Below are 21,363 nucleotides of genomic sequence, written 5' to 3'. Positions count from 1 at the left end.
CTTGGTACATCCTCAGACCACAAAAACAGATTACAGAACACTGTTCTTCCCTGGTGCAAACAGAGAGTGGCACAGCCATCTTTATGTTGCAACAGTGCAAGCTGTACTGATCTGATAACGCTGAAACCTACCACAGACATACATAACGATGCTATCTAACGGCTGGTGAGCACACAACGCCATAGAGCCAACCTAAAGACAATCAGAGCAAAACTGCAGATACTTATTGACTTGCTTATGGATATTCCAAATAACTGGCCAAATCCTGTCAAGACTTCCCATCAGCTCCATGTTACTCCTACTCCACCATGCCACTTGCTCTTCTAGGCCATCTGACCTGAGAACAACAACAAGAAGTGAATGGCACCTCAGGCATTCGAGCTGTCTTTTTCTGCCTCCTTTTGTTCATCCTCTTTGTCTTCCTCCTTAACTTCCTCTGCTGCTTCAGCAGGCTCCTCTCCTCCCCCTTCTTCAGCTGGCGCGTCAGCTGGAGATTCCTCCTCGTTCGGAGTTTCAGCTTCTGCTTCAGCTTCCTCAGGTTTTGCCTGCAACATCAACATCATGAACTGAAAATAGTAATTGACCGTGTTATGCTCAGTCTCCCATCAGTTCTTTACGGTGTGTTCTTAATCCGCGAGTAGTTGGTTGTTTTGTATTGTGAGTTTACTTCTTATTGACTGAGTTGATAACTGTCATGAGTAAGGCGATTCACATTTGAAGGGTAAGCATCTCCTCCTCTAGTTGAAAGAAAGATTCGTATGAGTTTTTGCGCCCTGTGTGAGAGGTTCTCTCATCATGCGACCAAAGGCATTGGTGTTATGTTGAAATCGAGAGGGGAAACTTTATCATGTTGTAGGCATTAGTATTTCACTAAAGTCGAACGCAAATCGTTTTCCATTTGCGGTTACTGATAAATGAGTCTTCAAAAATTATGAGTCGAGGAAGAATGCTGGGTAATAAGTGTTGTTTCAAACTCCATCTAACGCAAATGTTAGAGAGAAGACCTTGTGCTTTATTCTTGCATTTGTATTGCGACTATCCGAAAGTTCTATATTAATAACAATGTTGTTAGTTTTACATCTTAATAACTACTTTTTATGATTTTCGTAGATGCCGAGTTGCTGAAAATTTGTCCCACAGGAGTTTTTTTTTACATGACAGTAAATCTACAGCCGACGTATCTGAGCACCTTCAAATAGCACCGGACTGAGCCAGGATCACACCTGCCAACTTGGGCTCAGAGAGCCAGTGCCTTAACCGTCTGAGCCCTTCCGCCCGGCACTCCTGTGATCGCTCCCATATCCTATTTGCGCATGCTTGATCCCCTGCGAGTGCCTTGACTACAACTACTTTATTTACATCCCTCGTATTTTCTGAACTGGCCTTGTAGTGGTGTAAATAGACAGTGGTAATTCATAAGAAATAAACTGAAGTATACCTTGTATATTTGTGGGAATGGGATGATGATGGTATGGGTGCCTAAGGTAGCGTAGTGACTGCCACATGTACCATTATGCTAATGTTCTATTTGCAAACTCACCTCTTCAGCCTCTGCTTCAGCAGGTGCTTCATCCTCTGCTATCTCCTCTTTTGCCTCCTCACCTTCTTCAGCTGCGGCAGTGCCTTCATCTGGTGCAGCATCTGCAAAGAACAATTCCTCCCAGGTTACAATGTTTAAAATGTTAAGAAAAACTGTTATTATATTTACCATTGGAAAAAATCAAATTATGTCTTTTAATAAAATGTGTGTGATGCAATATTGCCTAGCAACCGTGCAGGCTGTGGTGTGAAGTAATGATGGATGGGCATGACATACAGCTCTCAAGGTACTGTTGCTAGGTAACATCGTGTCACACATTTTGTTACATGACACTGTTTTGTTACACAAATTTTCACATGGCCCCCAGCTGTAAGACATACATAGGCCTATTTATGTCAATATGAATTTTGTCAAAGCATTAATACTTGCAGATCAACAAGTGTATGTCTACAGCCGTTAGCCAGTGACTCTTGTCTGTCTTGTTTGCACCAAGCTCGATACCTGCAGTCGCTTAAGTGCGGCCAGTATCGAGTATTCAGGAGATAGTGGGTTCGAACCCTGCTGTTGGCAGCCCTGAAGAGGGTTTTCCGTGGTTTCCCATTTCCACACCAGTCAAATGCTGGGGCTGTACCTTAATTAAGGCCATGGCCGCTTCGTTCCACCTCCTAGGTCTTTCCTATCCCATTATTGCCATAAGACCTATCTGGGTCGGTGCGATATAAAGCCACTAGCAAAATAAATAAAAAAGTGTTGTATATTCTTTTCATAGATCTTTTCCTTCTCACTGTCCACTTCTTTGGCCTGAGTTGCTGATTGCTCAAAGTGAATGTTTGGATGAATGATTTCTGCTGTATTTGTTTCTTTATTGATGGAAATAATGTTGATACATCTATTGCTACCCACACAATGAACCTCTTTGTGATCTTTTTTTTAACGCTTTCTTGTTCAAGGAGGCAGCAGTTATTGAGTGAACTATATTATGTCGCTTTATACACAGCATCTCACCATTGGTGCAGTTTCTCTGCAGGTGAGCCAATTTTCCATACTCACTGCAGTGGTTTGTGCTCAAAAACCGACTAGGCTGGTACAACCATAGCTGTCATTTTAATAAAATTCTGTTATTCAGATGTTAAATTTCTCAATGATTGCTGGACAGATCATTAGATCCCTTTTTGCCGGTTGAGAACTTCAATCTGCTGCAAACCAAAAAGATCCATCCACAACCTGCCCAAAAAGAAATTTGATACTTCTAAATTTCAAATTGAATCCATTGCTACATATTACAGAAATGCAATCTCAGACAAACTGGCTAGTCATCCAGTCAGCAGTAGCAGCACAAATCAGGAGTGGGCCACACTTCGAAGGGTCATCACTGAGTCAGCTGAGGAAACAATTAGTTTTGTGAGGAAAAAACAACAAGACTGGTTTGATGAAAATAATGAAGAAATTAAGTGTCCGATCAATGCCAAATGGGAAGGTCATCTATCCTTCCTTCAAGATCCATCTTCCAATGTGAAGAAATCACATTTCTTGAAACTTAAAAAGGAAAATGTCAAGCACAAAATAGGGAAATCAGGAATAACTGGTGCCAACAAAAAGCTGAAGAACTGCAAAGACTATCTGATGCCCATGACCTGTAAAACTTCTATGCTGGCATATGGTCCAATTCGATCTTCATCAGGGACATTGAAGACTGCTGACAACTCCATCATTTTAACTGATAATAGAAAAATTTTAGAGCATTGGAAGGAGCATTTCTCTGTGCCTCTAAATTGTGCCTCCAATGTCACTGAGGACTTCCTTCGTAATGTCCCTCAGCAGCCCAATAACCATGGATGGCAGTTTCACCCACATACAGAGACTTCACTAAAATGCTCAATCAACTAAAACCAAGAAAGGACCCTGGTTCTGATAACATCCCTCTGGAACTGATACAAAATGGAGGTATACCCTTGAAGACTAGACTTTTCATACACATCCTCTTGATTTGGGAAACTTGAGAAATACCTGACAACTTGAAGAATGCTACCATCATCACTATCTTCAAGAAAGGCAATCATAGTGTATGTAGCTGCCTCTGTGGATCAGCGGTAGAGTGTCGGCCTCCAGATCCCAAGATAGCAGGTTCAAACCCGGCAGAGGTAGTCAGATTTTTGAAGGGTGGAAAAAAGTCCATTCAACACTCCATGTCGTACGAAGTCGGCATGTAAAAGATCTCTGGTGACATGTTTGGTGTTTACCCGACAAAATTCATTCAAATCTCAGCCACAGGCGCCCAAGAGAGATCCGGTTTACTCTGTCTACCATCTAGTGGGCCTAGAGTAAAACGGAACGTCGAAATTGACAAGCATACAGCCAGATGGTGTCAAATTGAAATGTCTGCACACTGTAGCTGAGGCCATATTATTATTATTATTATTATTATTATTATTATTATTATTATTATTATTATTATTCTGGACTCCCTACTCACGGTTCGATGTCGGGAGCTGGAATCCAGTGCGACTCTGTGGATTTGAATCCAGCATCTATGGAACATGGTCACAATATCATGGACGTGGAGCGCACGCATGATACATGCAATAGAAGTATTGAGCAGAATGCGAAAACGAATCTGAGGCTTGATATCACTCAACAAATTATGGAGGATATGCTAAAAGAGGAAGAACAACTGGAAATCGCCAGAGGCCTGTTGAAAAGTATTCTAGCAATTCAGCAGAAAAATATGAAGATTGAAATTCAGCAAGGTTTAAAGAAATTGGAGGAAGCCCTAGATGCGGGATCTACGCACAGAAAAGCTTGGAAAGCAACTAGAGCATTAATGCAAAAGGATTTGCCCGATCAAGAGAAAGTAGAACAGAGCACCACAAACAGAAACGTAGAACAGGATAACTGGGAAATAGCGTTATCCAAGAAGAAGAAGAAGAAGAGGGAACAGAGGCAGAAGAAGGCAGATGAAGATGAAGGTACTCAACCTGAACCAGTACCGGTATCTGAAACTGTTAAAAAGAATGAGCAACGGAAACGTTCAACTATAAGAAGTTGCCCAGAAGCCGTACTTATTAAACCGATGAATGGCAAGACTTTTGCAGATGTTGTGAAGGATATCCGCAGCAAGGTAAACCCAGAAGACAGTGGCGCCAGTGTTAGATCGATCAGGAAAACTATGTCTGGAGCAGTTCTTCTTGAATTTAATAAGGCCACGGAAAAGGAGAATAGAGACAATTTTAATAAATCACTTAAAGGCGCTCTTGGACATGATGGCGAAATAAAGGTTTTGACGCCTAGAACTACATTGGAAATTCGGGATATGGACAGTGCCACCACTATTTCCGACGTAGAGGAGGCTGTAAGATGAGAATTAGAAAATCTTAATCCAGAATTGAAGGTCTCAATCACAAATCCGAACAGCAGGGGACAAAAACTCGCCATCGTGGAGATAGAAGATAGCGAGGCACGAAAGCTGTTAGACATAGGCAAAATTAAACTAGGCTGGCTATATTGCAGAGTAAGACGGTGGGCCGTAGTTCCTCGGTGCTTTAGATGTCTGTCATATGGGCATCAAGCACGAAACTGTCAAGGATTGGACAGAAGTAAACTCTGCTTTAAGTGCGGAGAAGCTGGTCACAAGGCAGCAGGATGCAAAACGAATCCACGATGCATAATTTGCACAGATATGGGCGTTGAAGAGTCAAAACGACATCATTCTCTTGGCTCAGGCAAGTGTATTGTGTTTCGTGAAGCACTAGAAAAGGCCAAAAAGCAGTGGTGAATGGTACAGATCCTTCACGCCAATATACACAGGAGTCTAACTGCCAATGATCTATTGATGCAGATGATCTATGAGATAGGAGCATATATCTTGATTCTCAGCGAACAATATCAAGACAGAGATCAACCAGGCTGGTTTTCAGACAATCTAGGGACAGCTGCGATATGGGTACCAGACCTTGGAAAATACTCAGTTACAAATCAAGGACGCGGAGATGGATTCGTCTGGGTCCAAGTTGAGAAGGTAATTTTTGTCAGCTGTTATTTTACCCCGAACGAGGCTATTTCTGACTTCCAGACAAAACTAGATGGGCTTGAAGATACTCTGCAAGGGGTGAACACTAACCTAGTTGTTGCTAGTGATTTTAATGCTCAAGCAGTTGAATGGAGCATGCCTCAAACAGATTCTAGAGGGCAGCGTACAATGGAGATGGTCGCGAGACTGGGATTAATGGTTATCAACGTTGGTAATGTGACAACCTTTCGGCGACCAGGGTGTCAGGGAAGTATACCAGATGTAACCTTTGCTTCTGAAGACATTGCGTCTAGGATAACTGAATGGCGAGTAATTGAAGAATATACTGGAAGCGATCATCAGTATATCACTTTTCGTGTACTTCAAGAGACTCCGAATCTAAGGATTACCACGCCCAAGCCAGAAAGATGGAACATAGCCACTATGGGTAGAAAAAAATTTCATGAAGTAATACAGAACGGAATGGATTGTACGACGGATACATGTCACGGAGGCAAAAGAAGCATTATTGCTAATAAATGCGTGGAACACACCATGAGATTCCTTCAGCAAGCATGCGACGCATCAATGACCAGAATCAAACAACGGAGAGGCAAGCGTCCAGCATATTGGTGGAATGAAGAAATTGCTGAGTTGAGGAAACAATGCCTGCGACTCAGATGAAGGACACAAAGAGCACGACATAACGATGAAGCTCTCTCAGTAGAGTATAAGACTATGAAGAAAAGACTGCGAAATACAATTAAAAAGAGTAGAGCCAACAAGTGGTGGGAAATGTCTAAGGAAGTGGATGAAAATCCATGGGGATTAGGGTATAAAATTGTCATGAAGAAATTCGGGATGCTACCAAGCCCTATCATGGATTCACGCACCATGGAAGAAATAGTACACATACTATTCCCTGATCATGCAGAGAGGATTGATGATGAGGCCGAGAAAGAACTAGACAATGTACCACCTTTTACAACTGAAGAATTGATAACAGCAATTAATTTCCTTAGAAATAAGAAAGCCCCTGGACCAGATGGTATTCCAGCAGAAGTACTAAAGGTGGCAGTCAAATTATGTCCTCAACTGCTGTTGAGAATGTATAATCATTGTTTGAAAGCGGGAATTTTTAGCTTTCGTTGGAAGATCTGGTTCTGATCAGTAAAGGGAAAACTGGGGGTTACAGACCTCTATGTATGCTGGACACTGCCGGGAAAGGTTTAGAGAAGCTCCTACAACCGAGAATACTAGCAGCAGTCCGATTAGCTGGCGACTTATCCGACCAACAACATGGATTTCGCAGAGCTCACTCAACGCTAGATGCTGTGAAGGAAGTGGTGAAGACAGCAGAACGAGCTCAAACGGGTAATCATTATTCTAGGAAACTGATGCTTCTTGTGACTCTAGATGTTAAAAATGCCTTCAACTTGGCAAGATGGAGTGATATTTTGGAAGCTCTAGAAGAAACTTTCAAGCTACCAGAATATCTCATGTATATACTGCGAGACTATTTGAAAGACCGTACATTGTTATACGACACGGAAGACGGTCAGAGAAGAAAACGGCTCACAGCTGGTGCAGCGCAAGGCTCAATTCTCGGACCACACCTTTGGAACATCATGTATGATGATTTGTTACGGCTGGAGATGCCAGAAGATGTAAAACTTGTGGGTTATGCTGATGATGTGGCTGCTGTGATAGTAACCCGTAACCTAGAGCTGGCTCAATTTAAATTGAATCAGGCGATGCGACGTGTCAAAGAATGGATGATAAATCACAAGTTAGAACTCGCAGATCACAAAACGGAAATTGTCCTCCTGACGAGGAAAAGGATTAATACTGTTGTACCGATGCAGATCGGACAGATAGCCATCGAAACAACTAGGAGCACAAAATATCTTGGTGTAACGCTTGATACTAAGCTTACATATTGGGACCACATCCAACGGGTAACAGATAAGGCAGCGAAAACCATGACTGCACTTAGTAGACTCATGGGAAATATCAAGGGACCGATATCTAGTAAAAGGCGGCTTCTCATGTCGATTGTTCAATCGATACTGCTATACGGTTCGGAAATTTGGTTTGAATCGTTAAAAATTGTGAAATATTGGACAAGAATTGCGGCTGTACAACGGAGAGCAGCTTTACGAATTGCTTGCGCACATCGCACAGTATCAGAACCTGCGATTCTAGTAGTAGCAGCAGTAGCTCCCATTGACTTGTTGGCCTTCGAAAGACAAGAAATTTGGCTCACACAAGAAGAGCTAGGAAGGAAAAGGGCAAAGGCTTTGGCTCATAGTCGCAGAATGCAATGATGGCAAACAAGATGGGAAGATGATTCTAGAGGGAAATGGACGAAAAGACTGATACCTTCTCTGGGCGTATGGGTTGCCCAAAATCATGGTAAAGTGAACTACTATCTCACACAGTTCTTGACAGGTCATGGATACTTCCGAAAATTTCTTCATAGGCTAGGACTAGCAACTAGTCCGGTGTGCATATACTGCGGTGATATCGATGACGTATCACATACTTTCTTTGTGTGTGTCCATTGGCTGCCACAAAAAAGATGCTTAGAAGTTATGCACGGAGAACTGACGCCAGAAGGGATCGTGTCAGTAATGCTACGAAGTCGAGAATCTTGGGACCAGGTGGCAGTCTACGTAGAAAATATTCTGTGTCAGAAGAAGAAGGACCTGGACGATTACGACAGACAGTAAAGCAGAAGAAGGAAGATGAAGCACAAGATGCATTAAGCACGACATCCGCCCTGAAATAATGCGAGAGCGGTTTCCGGGGCGGAGATAAACGTCGTGGGAAAAGGGAGTGTGGTTTTTAGTGGGTAAGAATCTCCACACACTTGTTGAGTGCAGACCCTCACAAGCGTCTTATGAAAGATTTTCCACACTCCCTCGCAAAAAAAAAAAAAAAATTATTATAGTGTATGTGTACCGTGGTATATTGCAAGAATTCTATTAAACTGGCTCCAAGTTATCTCTGAGAGGATTTTGCCTGAGTCTCAATGTGGTTTCCAAACCTCCAGAGGCACAACAGATATGGTCTTCTGTGCTAGACAACTCTAGGAAAAATGCAGAGAACAACAGCAGCCTCGGTATTTAGTTTTCTATGATCTGGAAAAAGCCTTTGATTCAGTACCAAGATCTGCTGTGTGGAAAGTATTGAGACATTTTGGATGTCCTGAATGTTATGTGGAACTGCTTCAAGCTCTTCATGATGGCAGGTGTGGGCAGGTTCTTCATGGTAACTCAGTATCAGATTCGTTCCCAATCACTCATGGATTGAAACAAGGCTGTGTGCTCTTTGCACTGTACATGCTGCATGAATCATCTGCAAACAACTTAGGCGGAGATTAAGTTTCGTTTTGATGGAGGCCTATTCAATCTGGCAAGACTTCGCTCACAAAGACTTACTCTGCTTACCCGGGTGACAGAACTGCAGTATGCTGATAACACCGCATCTCCTGTTCTAACACCTGCAGAACTAAAACAGTCAGTCAACTGCCTTAAAACTGCATGTGATTGCTTTGGTCTTGCCATAAAAAAAAAAAACCAAGGTACTTGCACAACCTGCCCCAGGATTGTCTCTTCCTGAGTTCAGTATCTCCATCTTAAAGGCTGGTCTCCACTGATTAATATATAATAACAACATGTTAAATGTTAACTGGAGACACCATCAACATTCTGAATGTTAAATGTTGAATACTGTTTCATTTAACATTGTGTCCACACTTAATAAACATGTTAAACTTGACTTCCTTTGTTTATATACTGTACAGGTAGTTCATCATATCAATTTGTGGTAATACATTTGGTGTAGGGGTAACGTGCCTGCCTCTTACCCGAAGGCCCTGGGTTCGATTCCTGGCCAGGTCAGGGAATTTTACCTAGACCTGAGGGCTGGTTCGGGGTCCACTCAGCCTACGTGATTAGAATTGAGGAGCTATCTGACGGTGAGATAGTGGCCCCGGTCTAGAAATACAAGAATAACAGCTAAGAATATTCGTCGTGCTGACCACACAACACCTCGTAATCTGCAGGCCTTCAGGCTGAGCAGCGGTCGCTTGGTAGGCCAAGGCCCTTCAAGGGCTGTAGTGCCATGGGATTTGGTTTGGTTTGGTTTGGTAATACATTTAGGTGGTGTCTAGTATTTTCAAGCAAGGACAGTGTACTCAGATGAAGAGGATTTGGCCTTTGTTATTGCCACTGTTGTAGTGTTGGCTACTGAGTGCATGATTCGAAGCAGTGTATCAATTCATTCAAGTGTCCGAGTGAATCGATTCACAGGAACGGCACACGATTCAGCTGACTCGCAGCGGGCAGTGCTGAGTGGCGCACTCACGGCTCACTAGCGGGACACTAGACATGTGCGGGGAGCCGAGCTTCTGCTGCAGCAAGACTGTGAATCATGGCACATTGAAAGAATTGTGCACAATCGCGGTTCAGTGAGACACAAGACACACATGGCTCCTTACCGGCACACTGGACACTGACAGAGAGCCGAGCTTCTGCTGCAATGAGACATACAGTAAGCCATGGCACACCGAAAGAATCGTGTGCTATAATGGACTCTCGAGCACAGCTCATTTGAAAATAATACCCACTTGCATTCACTGTCCTTTTCTTACAGGGAGTTTTAAATAATAGATGGATTCATTTGCAGTGTTAAAAAGGTAGTCAAAACATAATTCCAAAGTACCTACCTTGTAAGTAGGCTATTAGGTTATTCTATTTACCATATTAGTTTAATTAATCAGTATTTTTATAACTAGTTGACGTTTGACAATTAATTAAACTCAGCTCTCTAGTCTCTCCACCTGGCTGAGTGGCTCAGACGATTGAGGCGCTGGCCGTCTGAACCCAACTTGGCAGGTTCGATCCTGGCTCAGTGTGATGGTATTTGAAGGTGCTCAGCTTCGTATCGGTAGATTCACCGGCATGTAAAAGAGCTCCTGCGGGACTAAATTCCGGCACCTCCAAAAACCATAAAAGTTGTTAGTGGGACGTAAAGCCAATAACATTATTATCTAGTCTACCCTATGACTATGAGTAATGCTAAAGACCACTCAAAATTGTCTATTTTATATTCGGAAGAACCGCTCGGTATTCTCTCAGTTCGTATGTCGCATCATTGCACAGTACTTAAATTAATCGAATCACGAGATCACTAGTGTACATGGACAATGAGTAAGTGAGCAGACTGAAGCAATAGCTTAAATAAAAAGATGTTTAATCACATCTCGTGTAGCCTATACAAAATATGACAATTTAAAAAGTCTTCTGCTAATAGAAAAAGCCATTCTCTAAGATGACCAAGCTAGTTGGCCATGCATTTAGGGTCACGTAGCTATGAGCTTGCATTCGCGGGATGGCAGGTTTGAATCCTACCATTGGCAGCCGTTAAGATGGTTTTCCATGGTTTCCCATTTTTGCACCAGGCACATGCTGGTGCTGTACCTTAATTAAGGCCACGGTCGCTTCCTCCCCACTTCTAGCCTTTTCCTATCTCATCGTCGCCATAAGACCTAACTGTATCGGTGCGACGGCAAGCAACTTATTTGATTTATATTTAATACTAGCTGTTGTACCCGTGCTTTGCTACGGGATTCTCAGAGAGACTTGTCTTCGTGGTTTTCCTAACTGAAGTCAACTTAGGCCATTACAAAAACTTCAGTAGGAATGTAATTAAAGTTAATGTTATCATACAAAATACTCGATCAAGTGACAAAACACACATTTTCTCACTTTAACGAACAGTACTACAGTGCCAATCTAACAGTCCAAAGTTCCAATGCTTGCATGACCAGGGCGCAGACAGCCGTGAACACTCCTCTGCCATTATTCCGTTAAATATGCAGACTGCTCATTCCAATCAGTGCCTCAGAGTAGGGATTGATTAGCTCGAATGCTATGATGAACCAGCGTGTTATGTACCAGTAATATCAGAAAATTTATGAACCAGGGGAATGGCATGCTAAGGAAGAAAGTTGTCCAACTCCTCATCTACTTCCCGGCAATATTCAGGCAGGCTGTTATACTCGGCACGACCAGGCCAGTTGGCCGTGCGGTTAGGGGCGCGCTGCTGTGAGCTTGCATCCGGGAGGTAGTGGGTTCAAAACCCACTGTCGACAGCCCTGAAGATGGTTTTATGTGGTCTCCCATTTTCACACCAGGCAAATACTGGAGCTGTACCATAATTAAGGCCAGGGCCACTTCCTTTCCACTCCTAGCCCTTTTCCTATCCCATCATCGCCATAAGACCTACCTGTGTTGGTGCGATGTAAAGCAAATATAAAATCCTTGGTATACAGCAGTAATCCCATCTATCGGAGATGAGTTGCAACAGGAACAAAAAGCACATCCCAACAAACAATGGTCAGTGTAATGTTGTTGTTGATCAATGTTATGAGCTTTCTGTATTGTAGGGCTTCACATTCAGTTTTCTTTCGACTCTGTGATATTAGGGCGCCTTACAAAATTATGTATAGCATAGACTGTAGTTCCTTATTCCCCGACTTTGCATACCGATTTTCATTAAATTCTGTTTACCCATTTTCTCGTGACTGGGCACTGATATGGATTTAGCAACAAAAATCCAAATTCATGAATATCTCTGTTATCAAAGCCAGTACAGTAAAAATGTATAAGATATAAATAATCAGACATTTAATACTATATAACTTTAATTATGTAGTATTTGTCGATAGGACCACTAATAACACAAACATTTGAGAATTAAATTTCAGGCTGTCCCTTAAACTACCATTTCACTAAGCGTGAATAAAACTATTTATGGTCTAGATTATAGCAACTTACTCCCCGACTTTTCATACCGATTTTCATTAAGATATGACCACTAATAACATCAATATTATGGAATTAAATTTTAGGCCTTCCCCTGAACTACCATTTCTCTCAGCATAAATAAGATTATTTATAGCCTGTATTGTAGAGACTTATTCCCGGACTTAACATACCGATTTTCGATAAGATAGGACCACTAATGACATAAATGACATGAATTCAATTTTAGGCCTTCCCCTAAACTACCATTTCTTTTGGCGTGAATAAGATTATTTATAGCCTAAATTGTAGCAACTTACTACCGGACTTTACATACCGAATTTTATTAAATTCTCTTCAGCCGTTTTCTCGTGATGTGTGTACAGACAGACAGACAGACAGACAGACAGACAGACAGACAGACAGACAGACAGACAGACAATTAAAAAGTGCTTTTCCTTGTTACTATGGACACGACCGGCACATAAATACCACCCTTTTCAAATTCTGAGCAATGTACAGACAAAACTCTTATTTTATATATATAGATGTGGGCTACTTATTGTGGACACAGGTATTTTTTACATCTAATTCTATATATATAAGAGTTGTGACTTTAAGAAAACTGTAGAAAACCATTAGGTGGTGTATAAAATTTGAGTGTTATTATTATTATTATTATTATTATTATTATTATTATTATTATTATTATTATTATTATTATTATTAACTGCGCCAGGTTTGTGCTGTAATATAATAAGCAAGTATAGTACTAATTCTGAAAGTTAGTTTACCTAATCTTTTCTTAAATATTTGCAAAGAATTTGGAAATTTATTGAACATCTCCCTTAGTAAATTATTCCAGTCCCTAACTCTTCTGTTTATAAACAAAACATTTAACCCAATTTGTCCTCTTGAATTCCAGCTTTATCTTCATATTCTGATCTTTGCACAAGTACATACCAAAGATGATCAACACAGTTATACTGTTCATAATGTTCGACCATCTAGTGGAAACTCATCCACGATTTCTCTTGCCAGGAACATTTCCAAAAAAATAATCATAGTACTAATAGAATCTCCAGAGTAAGGAGTTTAAATATCTTGGTGAATAGATTGTAGAGAATGGTAATGAAAAGAAATCCATAATATCAAGAAGTCAGAAAATGAAAATTTTCCAACTAACAAAAATTGTTTACAACAAACAGTGCTCCTGGAACAGTAAGATGCAACATTACATAACTGATTAAACCAGAAGCGCTTATATGCTTCAGAAACCCTCAATCTGCAACAAGAAGGATTAAAGGAATCAGACCTAATTGTGAAATACATCAAAGTAGTTTCCAAAATAGCACATACAATGTGACTTCAACAGATCCCATTTACAAAGCATTTAGAAAGAATGGACTACCAGACTTCCCCATTCAATTGACAAATCTGTGCAAAGCAGGGCCACTAGACCAAAGTCGTATAAAGAACAGGAACCTACACATGGTAAATGGCCAGAGGAACAAAAACTACTTGCTCAGTCCTTAAGAACTATGTGATCCTAGGTGGCCCATTTGTGAAGAAAAAGAAGAATAAAAACTGTTTCCAAAGGTGGAAATTAAACTACAAATGCAAAGCGTATAAAAACACAAACCCACAACTGCCATTTCCATTGTGGCTTCCTGCCAAGTATCATAGCATACATAATGTGTAATTTGAATTTTTTGCTTCTGTGTGTATGTATGTATGTGTGTGATCTTTCAAGCCAACATTTTCTCTAAGAAAGTGTGTAAAGTTACCTTCAGGTGCTGCTTCCTCTGCACTTTCTGCCGGAAGCTCCTCAGCCGCTACATCATCTGTCTCCTTCTCTGCTGCTCCCATCATGGAACTAAGTCTGCCTTTTACTTCTTCTGCTGCCGAGTCCAACTTCTCGCCTGCTTGCTCTGTAACTTCACCCACTTTGTTCTGAACACCTTCTGCCAGTTCACTCATCTTTTCCCCAGCACCGTCAACCACCCCGCCCAACTGCCCCGAGACGTCTCCCGCCAAGGATCCCAACTTTCCTTGTGCATGCTCTGTTGCGTCTCCAATCTTATCCCTGACAGTTTCTGACACCTCCGCCATCTTCTCTCCTGCAGTCTCTTTCAGGGAGTCCACTTGATCTCCAACTCCTTCCATGACCTCTCCTGCTTTAGCTTTCGCTGCAGCACCCACACCTGAAAAAGAGAACAAAAGCAATTTAAATGTAGCCATTGATGCTTTCACGTCCCATTCTTGAAGACATGATCTAGGCTTTTGGGCTTATGCCATATCAAGAAAATAAGGTGAAATTCTTTAGGTTTCACAGAGAACATTGCTCTGTGTCTTCAGAAGTAAATCTCGACTGTTCCTCTGCACTTCCTGCCGGAAGCTCCTCGGGTGCTACATCATCTGTCTCCTTCTCTGCTGTTCCCATCATGGAACTAAGTCTGCCTTTTACTTCTTCTGCTGCCGAGTCCAAATTCTTCCCCGCTTCTCATTGAGAAGCCTTTCTCGTGAACAGTCAAGATTTTCTTCTTTGAAAAGCAGCTAATAAAACAATAGTATAGGTATAAGAGTAAAGAAAATGGAAGTCCGACCCCGCAGTGTAGGGGGCAACGCATCCGTCTGTCACCTGGCGGCCCCGGGTTCGATTCCGGCCGGGTCAGGGGTTTTTATTGTAAATGATAAATATCCATATCTGGGTGTTTGTGTCGTCCTTAATGTTCCTTTCCTCACATTCAACACTTTGCACTTCCGCAATTTCCAAATACACACAGGTTCATAACATATGGTGCAAGTAGGGGCAAAAGATCTTTCTAGGTCGACGTCCCGAACAAATAACATTTATAAAATCATCATCATCATCATCATCTGTTTACCCTCCAGGTTCGGTTTTTCCCTCGGACACAGCGAGGGATCCCACCTCTACCGCCTCAAGGGCAGTGTCCTGGAGCTTCAGACTCTTGGTCGGGGGATACAACTGGGGAGTATGACCAGTACCTCGCCCAGGCGGCCTCACCTGCTATGCGGAACAGGGGCCTTGTGGAGGGATGGGAAGATGGGAAGGGATAGGCAAGGAAGAGGGAAGGAAGCGGCCGTGGCCTTAAGTTAGGTACCATCCCGGCATTCGCCTGGAGGAGAAGTGGGAAACCACGGAAAACCACTTCCAGGATGGCTGAGGTGGGAATCGAACCCACCTCTACTCAGATGACCTCCCGAGGCTGAGTGGACCCCGTTCCAGCCCTCGTACCACTTTTCAAATTTCGTGGCAGAGCCGGGAATCGAACCCGGGCCTCCGGGGGTGGCAGCTAATCACGCTAACCACTACACCACAGAGGCGGACACATTTATAAAATAATAAAGCAAAATTGAAAGAAAAAATTGAAACAAAAAATATATTCAATAAGAAATCTCTTTCCTGGAACTTGAAATGAAGACATTATCAAACAGTGGCCTGGCCAAAAATTTTATTTGCAACAGAAACTCTTAAATTTACAAGAATTGGGAATCTTGAAAAATTAGAAAAAAATTGAAAGAAGAATTTTGAGAATTTTGAGAAAAATACTGGGACCTATAAGAAACAACAATGCCAAATTTAGACTACAACCAACCAGAGAGCTATATTTAAAAGTTGAAAAATGACAACTGTAATGCAGAAAAGAAAACTCCAGTTTTTGAACACATTTATAGAATTAATTTCATTTCTCACTTATAGAGAGCGTTTCTATGAAAAGTCGATCATTTGATGAAAATATTCACTACAGTTTCGAGGTTCAATTTATCTTTTGTTTCTTGATTATGGATGTGCATGATTGTTCAATTTTGTTTGCATCAAGACACTGCGCAGTTAAGTTTTAAATCTTCCCAAGGTGGAAAAAGAACGTTTTGATATACTGGTACATATAAAAACAGATAGTGGTATAGTTAAACTACCTCTGGAATCAATTACCCTTTATATTTTGGATGAATCAGATCTAATTAATAATATAACATATCCATATAACTCACTTGTAATTGAGAATTTAAAAAAAAAAGGTTTCTAAGCAGGCTCCTCAGCCTCCCCCCGCCTCGTAACCCCTCTTGGTATTGCTGAGGTTAAGAACTACAATGAAAAATCCCCCCTTTTTTCTTTCTTTTCTTTTGTTACCTCTCCTATGATTAACACTCTTCTAGAGAAACTTTTGAAACTTTCCTTATGATCTAGTACATTTATACTTTTATACTAAGGTCCACGAGAGTTCAAGCTTGATGTTTAACGCTAGCAGAAAAAATACTTTACTAACGCTGCTTGAAAATGGTTCATTTCCATGGCAATTGATCCCAGCGATGCCACATCGCTTCTGTCATATCACTCGGAGTGGTACTGTGGTAGTTTTATTGCTTTACGTGTTTGTTTTCCGAATATAGGTATTATGTTTGTTGTTGTTAGTTTATTTTTATTAGTTTATCAGTGGCAGTTTCCTAGTACAGTATTACTCTTGAAGTATGCCTTTGACAATTGGCATTACCGGTAAATAAGAAAATTATTAATGTGGGAAGTGTTCTATTCTGTGTTATATAACATAGGTTCCTTATGACTGGCTCATCGATATAAGTTATATACTGCAAGGTTTATATGTTAGGTACCTACCAGTATGCATTTGTTGATGTTAATTAACAGCAATAATTGATGAATTTTTAATTGATTATGAGATCTCATATTTATTGGAATGATGAGTTCTAATACCAATATAGTTGGTCCGTTATTGGACATTATAAATTTTCCAGTTAACTCATTCCTGGTTGACAGCATTTTGCCCCAGTGTGCTAAGTTGGGCTCATCAGTTGGTAAATAGCACACCTACCAAGATGCGTGGTTAGTGCATACCATGGAGGCTACTACTCTACTACTAAACGTTTACGGTTACGCCGTCTCTCAGGCCAGGAGATTTGTTACGGTGAAGGAGATGTTGGGAGACGGTGAGGGGTTGGGCCGCCGTGGCCTACACTATGAACTTTCCTGGCATTTGCCTTAGTGCAGGAGAATGGAAAACCGTGGAAAACCATTCTCAGAACAGCCGACAGGTGGGGCCAGGCGTGAAGTCCAGCCCTGTGCCACTGTCCCGTCTCCCGAATGCAGAGGCGTAGAGCCACGGTAGAGCCGTGGCCACCTTTCCTCTGCTCGGTTGGCCGGTCAGAGTACAGAGCTGTTGGACCACGGACAAACCGTGGCCTCTTAAGGGATGAAACCCAATGGCCGAAACCCACTCTGCATCTACCGACCGTCCCCATGGAGGCGACTGTGTAGGCTACTTGCTGCCACCAGCAGTGCCAATGCATTATGAGAGACTTTGTCTCATTTCCAAAAATTGATGTTTGCCTGGCCATCAGATGATTTATACTGTAGATGTTGATTCCCCTAGGGAACCTGAGATATTTTGTCCCGAATTTGTAAATTTACTATTTCGGGATAAATATTTCAGGTTCCCTATGGGAATCAATATCTTTATCATGATGAGTTCTGTCTTAAATGCTGAAATTATTAGCACTAGCTTTGAAATGGGTCAAAGTTTATTGAAGTGCATTAAGACTAAATGTTTTTATTAAACTCTCGGTCTGAATGAAAGGATATATTGCAGGAGGAAATAACTGTGGCAACGCAGCACACCTCGTAGCAACTGCTTTCGCCACTCAAATGTCAGACTCCAACTCTCTAGTGATAAAAGTAATAATATTATTTTGAATGGCAGACTAACTTCTGTATTAAAAGATTTTTAAAGTAAATCACATGTAGGTTTCAAAATACATTTTAATGTATTGTGGTATATAGAGTCACCGTGGCTGTGCATAGATTTCGGTCACATCTTCCAAAATGACAAATACACACATGCATTATTACTATTCCTAAAATTCTATTACTCTTTTGTATAATTCTGTACATTGGATATTGTATTTGAAACGTTTAAGGAAGGTTAGTAGAAAGCCCGAGAAAAAATCATCATCTCCTGGACTGTACCACTTTCTAAACAACAATATGCAGCAGGGCTGCAGGGTTTTGAAAATTAATGGGGGTGCTCTAACTCACAGTCCAAAATTAGAGGGGTGGGTGGGGGGTGATATCCCCAGAAAATGTAAAAATTTTACCTTCATTAAAATGCAGTTTCAGGTGTTTTTGAATTAGCAATAGGGCCTACTTGTTGTTTTATTAGACAATTTTTCAACAGTGATGAATGAGTACAAAGAAAAGTTTACATAAAAGGTAAAGGTGTGATATAGTCATGAAAAATTGAGAGATTTTAACTATATGTGAATTAATAGGATGGAAGATAAAGAAATACAAATTATGTCTCTAAAATCTTCATGTAAAAATCTAACAGTCTATTTTTCTTTAGAATGGAACCAAACTGAGTTTAGAATAAAGCAGTTTGCCTTAAATTTGGCACTTGTTGTTAGTAAAGAGAAACTGAAAATATAAGCCTTTAGAACAACATTAAAAATCTTTGCAGAATTTGTAATTCTCACTCATAAAGAGAGGTGTTCCTACGAATAGTCGGTCGTTTGATGAAAATGTTTGCTACAGTTTCGAGGTTCGAATTATTTTTTATTTCTTGATTATGGACGTGACATGCATCACAGAGTTGTCATTCAATTTCCCTTCGTTGTTCAACCTAAGAGACTAAGTTTTTTAATTTCTCAGAACGGAAGAAGAACGGTCTGATGTACATGTAAAAATTAGGATAGTTAAAGTGATATTGAGCAACATAACTATCTCTGGAATCAATTAACCTTGATGAAGTTTTGGGTGAATCAGACCTAAGTAATAAAATAAAATATCCATATACGGCACCTCATTTGTGATTGAGAACAAAGTAAAAAAAAAATACCTCAGTGGGCTCCTTAGCCCCGCCGTCGTTACTACACAGGACAACAATACCTTGGTTAAGAACTACTACAAAAAATTAAGATTCCCCCTTTTTTTTCTTTCTATTTTCTCCTTTCTAAAAAAAAAACCTTCTTCTGCCTGTTTGAGAGGGGTGCTCAACCACCCTAGCACCTCTGGAGTTGGTGCCTGTGATACCCAGGAAATTCTTATGCCACTGACGCTTTAGTAAGATGTAGATGGTTGTTAATCCATTTCAGCTGACTTCCAATCACAATCTTACACATTTCTACTGAATCTATGCTGAAACATGGTATCCCCTCTGGGTATCGCCTGTCTTCCCCCTGTGTCTGGGGGCAGTTTAATAACAACCATGGTATCACCTGTCTTCCCCGTGTGTGTTGGGGAAGTTTAATAACAACCATGGTATCACCTGTCTTCCCCGTGTGTGTGGGGGCTTTTAATAACAACCACGGTATCGCCTCTCTTCCCCGTGTGTATGGGGGCAGTTTAATAACAACCATGGTATCACCTGTCTCCCCCGTGTGTGAGGGGGCGGTTAACAACAACCATGGTATCGCCTGTCTTCCCCGTGTGTGTGGGGGCAGTTTAATAACAACCATGGTATCACCTGTCTTCCCGTGTGTGGGGGGGCAGTTTAATAACAACCATGATATCGCCTGTCTTCCCCCCTGTGGATGGGGGCAGTTTAATAATAACCACGGTATTGCCTGTCTTCGCCGCGTGTGGGGGCAGTTTAATAATAACCCTGGTATCGCCTGTCTTCTCCCTGTGGGTAAGGGCGGTTTAATAAAAACCATGGTATCGCCTGACTTCCCCGTGTATGAGGGGGCAGTTTAAAAATAACCATGGTATCGGCTGTCTTCTCCGTGTGTGGGGGCATTTAATAATAACCATGTATCGGCTGTCTTCTCCGTGTGTGGGGGCGGTTTAATAATAACCATGGTATCGCCTGTCTTCTCTGTGTGTGGGGGCGGTTTAATAATAACCGCGGTATCGGCTGTCTTCTGCGTGTGTGGGGGCGGTTTAATAATAACCATGGTATCGGCTGTCTTCTCCGTGTGTGGGGGCGGTTTAATAATAAACATCGTATCGCCTGTCTTCTCCGTGTGTGGGGGCGGTTAAATAATAACCATGGTATCGGCTGTCTTCGTGTGTGGGGGCAGTTTAATAATAACCATGGTATCACCTGTCTTCTCTGTGTGTGGGGGCAGTTTAATAATAACCATGGTATCGGCTGTCTTCTCCCTGTGGGTAGGGGAGGTTTAATAACAACCATGGTATCGCCTGTCTTCCCCGCGTGTGTGTGGGCAGTTTAATAACAACCATGGTATCGCCTGTCTTCCTCGTGTGTGTGGGGGCAGTTTAATAATAACCATGGTATCGCCTGTCTTCTCCCGGTGGGTAGGGGCGGTTTAATAACAACCATGGTATCGCCTGACTTCCCCGTGTATGTGGGGGCAGTTTAAAAATAACCATGGTATCGGCTGTCTTCTCCGTGTGTGGGGGCATTTAATAATAACCATGTATCGGCTGTCTTCTCCGTGTGTGGGGGCGGTTTAATAATAACCATGGTATCGCCTGTCTTCTCCGTGTGTGGGGGCGGTTAATAATAACCATGGTATCGGCTGTCTTCTCCCTGTGGGTAGGGGCGGTTTAATAACAACCATGGTATCGCCTGTCTTCCCCGTGTGTGTGTGGGCAGTTTAATAACAACCATGGTATCGCCTGTCTTCCTCGTGTGTGTGGGGGCAGTTTAATAATAACCATGGTATCGCCTGTCTTCTCCCGGTGGGTAGGGGCGGTTTAATAACAACCATGGTATCGCCTGTCTTCCGCGTGTGTGTAGGGGCAGTTTATTAATAACCATGGTATCGCCTGTCTTCCCCGTGTGTGGGGGTGGTAGAATAATAACCATGGTATCGTCTGTCTTCCCGTGTGTGGGGGCGGTAGAATAATAACCATGGTATCCCCTGTCTTCTCTCTGTGGGTTAGGGCAGTGTAATAATAACCATGGTATTGCCTGTCTTCCCCCTGTGGGTGAGGGCAGTTTAATAATTACCATGGTATCGCCTGTCTTCTCCCTGTGGGTAGGGGCGGTTTAATAACAACCATG

The 21,363-nt window shown here is 41.8% G+C and overlaps 1 protein-coding gene across 1 annotated transcript; it reads right to left on the bottom strand.

The window, feature by feature from the left end:
* Positions 1-245: 245 nt before the first annotated feature.
* Positions 246-14,496, bottom strand: LOC136872696 (neurofilament light polypeptide). Its single transcript, XM_067146524.2, has 3 exons — positions 14,146-14,496; positions 1,541-1,641; positions 246-545 (listed from the first exon to the last, which is right to left on the bottom strand). The coding sequence occupies exons 1-3, from the start codon at positions 14,468-14,470 to the stop codon at positions 369-371; spliced, it is 603 nt and encodes a 200-aa protein (XP_067002625.2). The 5' UTR covers positions 14,471-14,496; the 3' UTR covers positions 246-368.
* Positions 14,497-21,363: the final 6,867 nt, after the last annotated feature.

Source organism: Anabrus simplex, chromosome 1 (genome assembly GCF_040414725.1).
Source record: "Anabrus simplex isolate iqAnaSimp1 chromosome 1, ASM4041472v1, whole genome shotgun sequence".
NCBI lineage: Eukaryota > Metazoa > Arthropoda > Insecta > Orthoptera > Tettigoniidae > Anabrus > Anabrus simplex.
The sequence above is the reverse complement of the archived record's forward strand: the minus strand, read 5'-3'. Positions and strand labels throughout refer to the sequence as shown.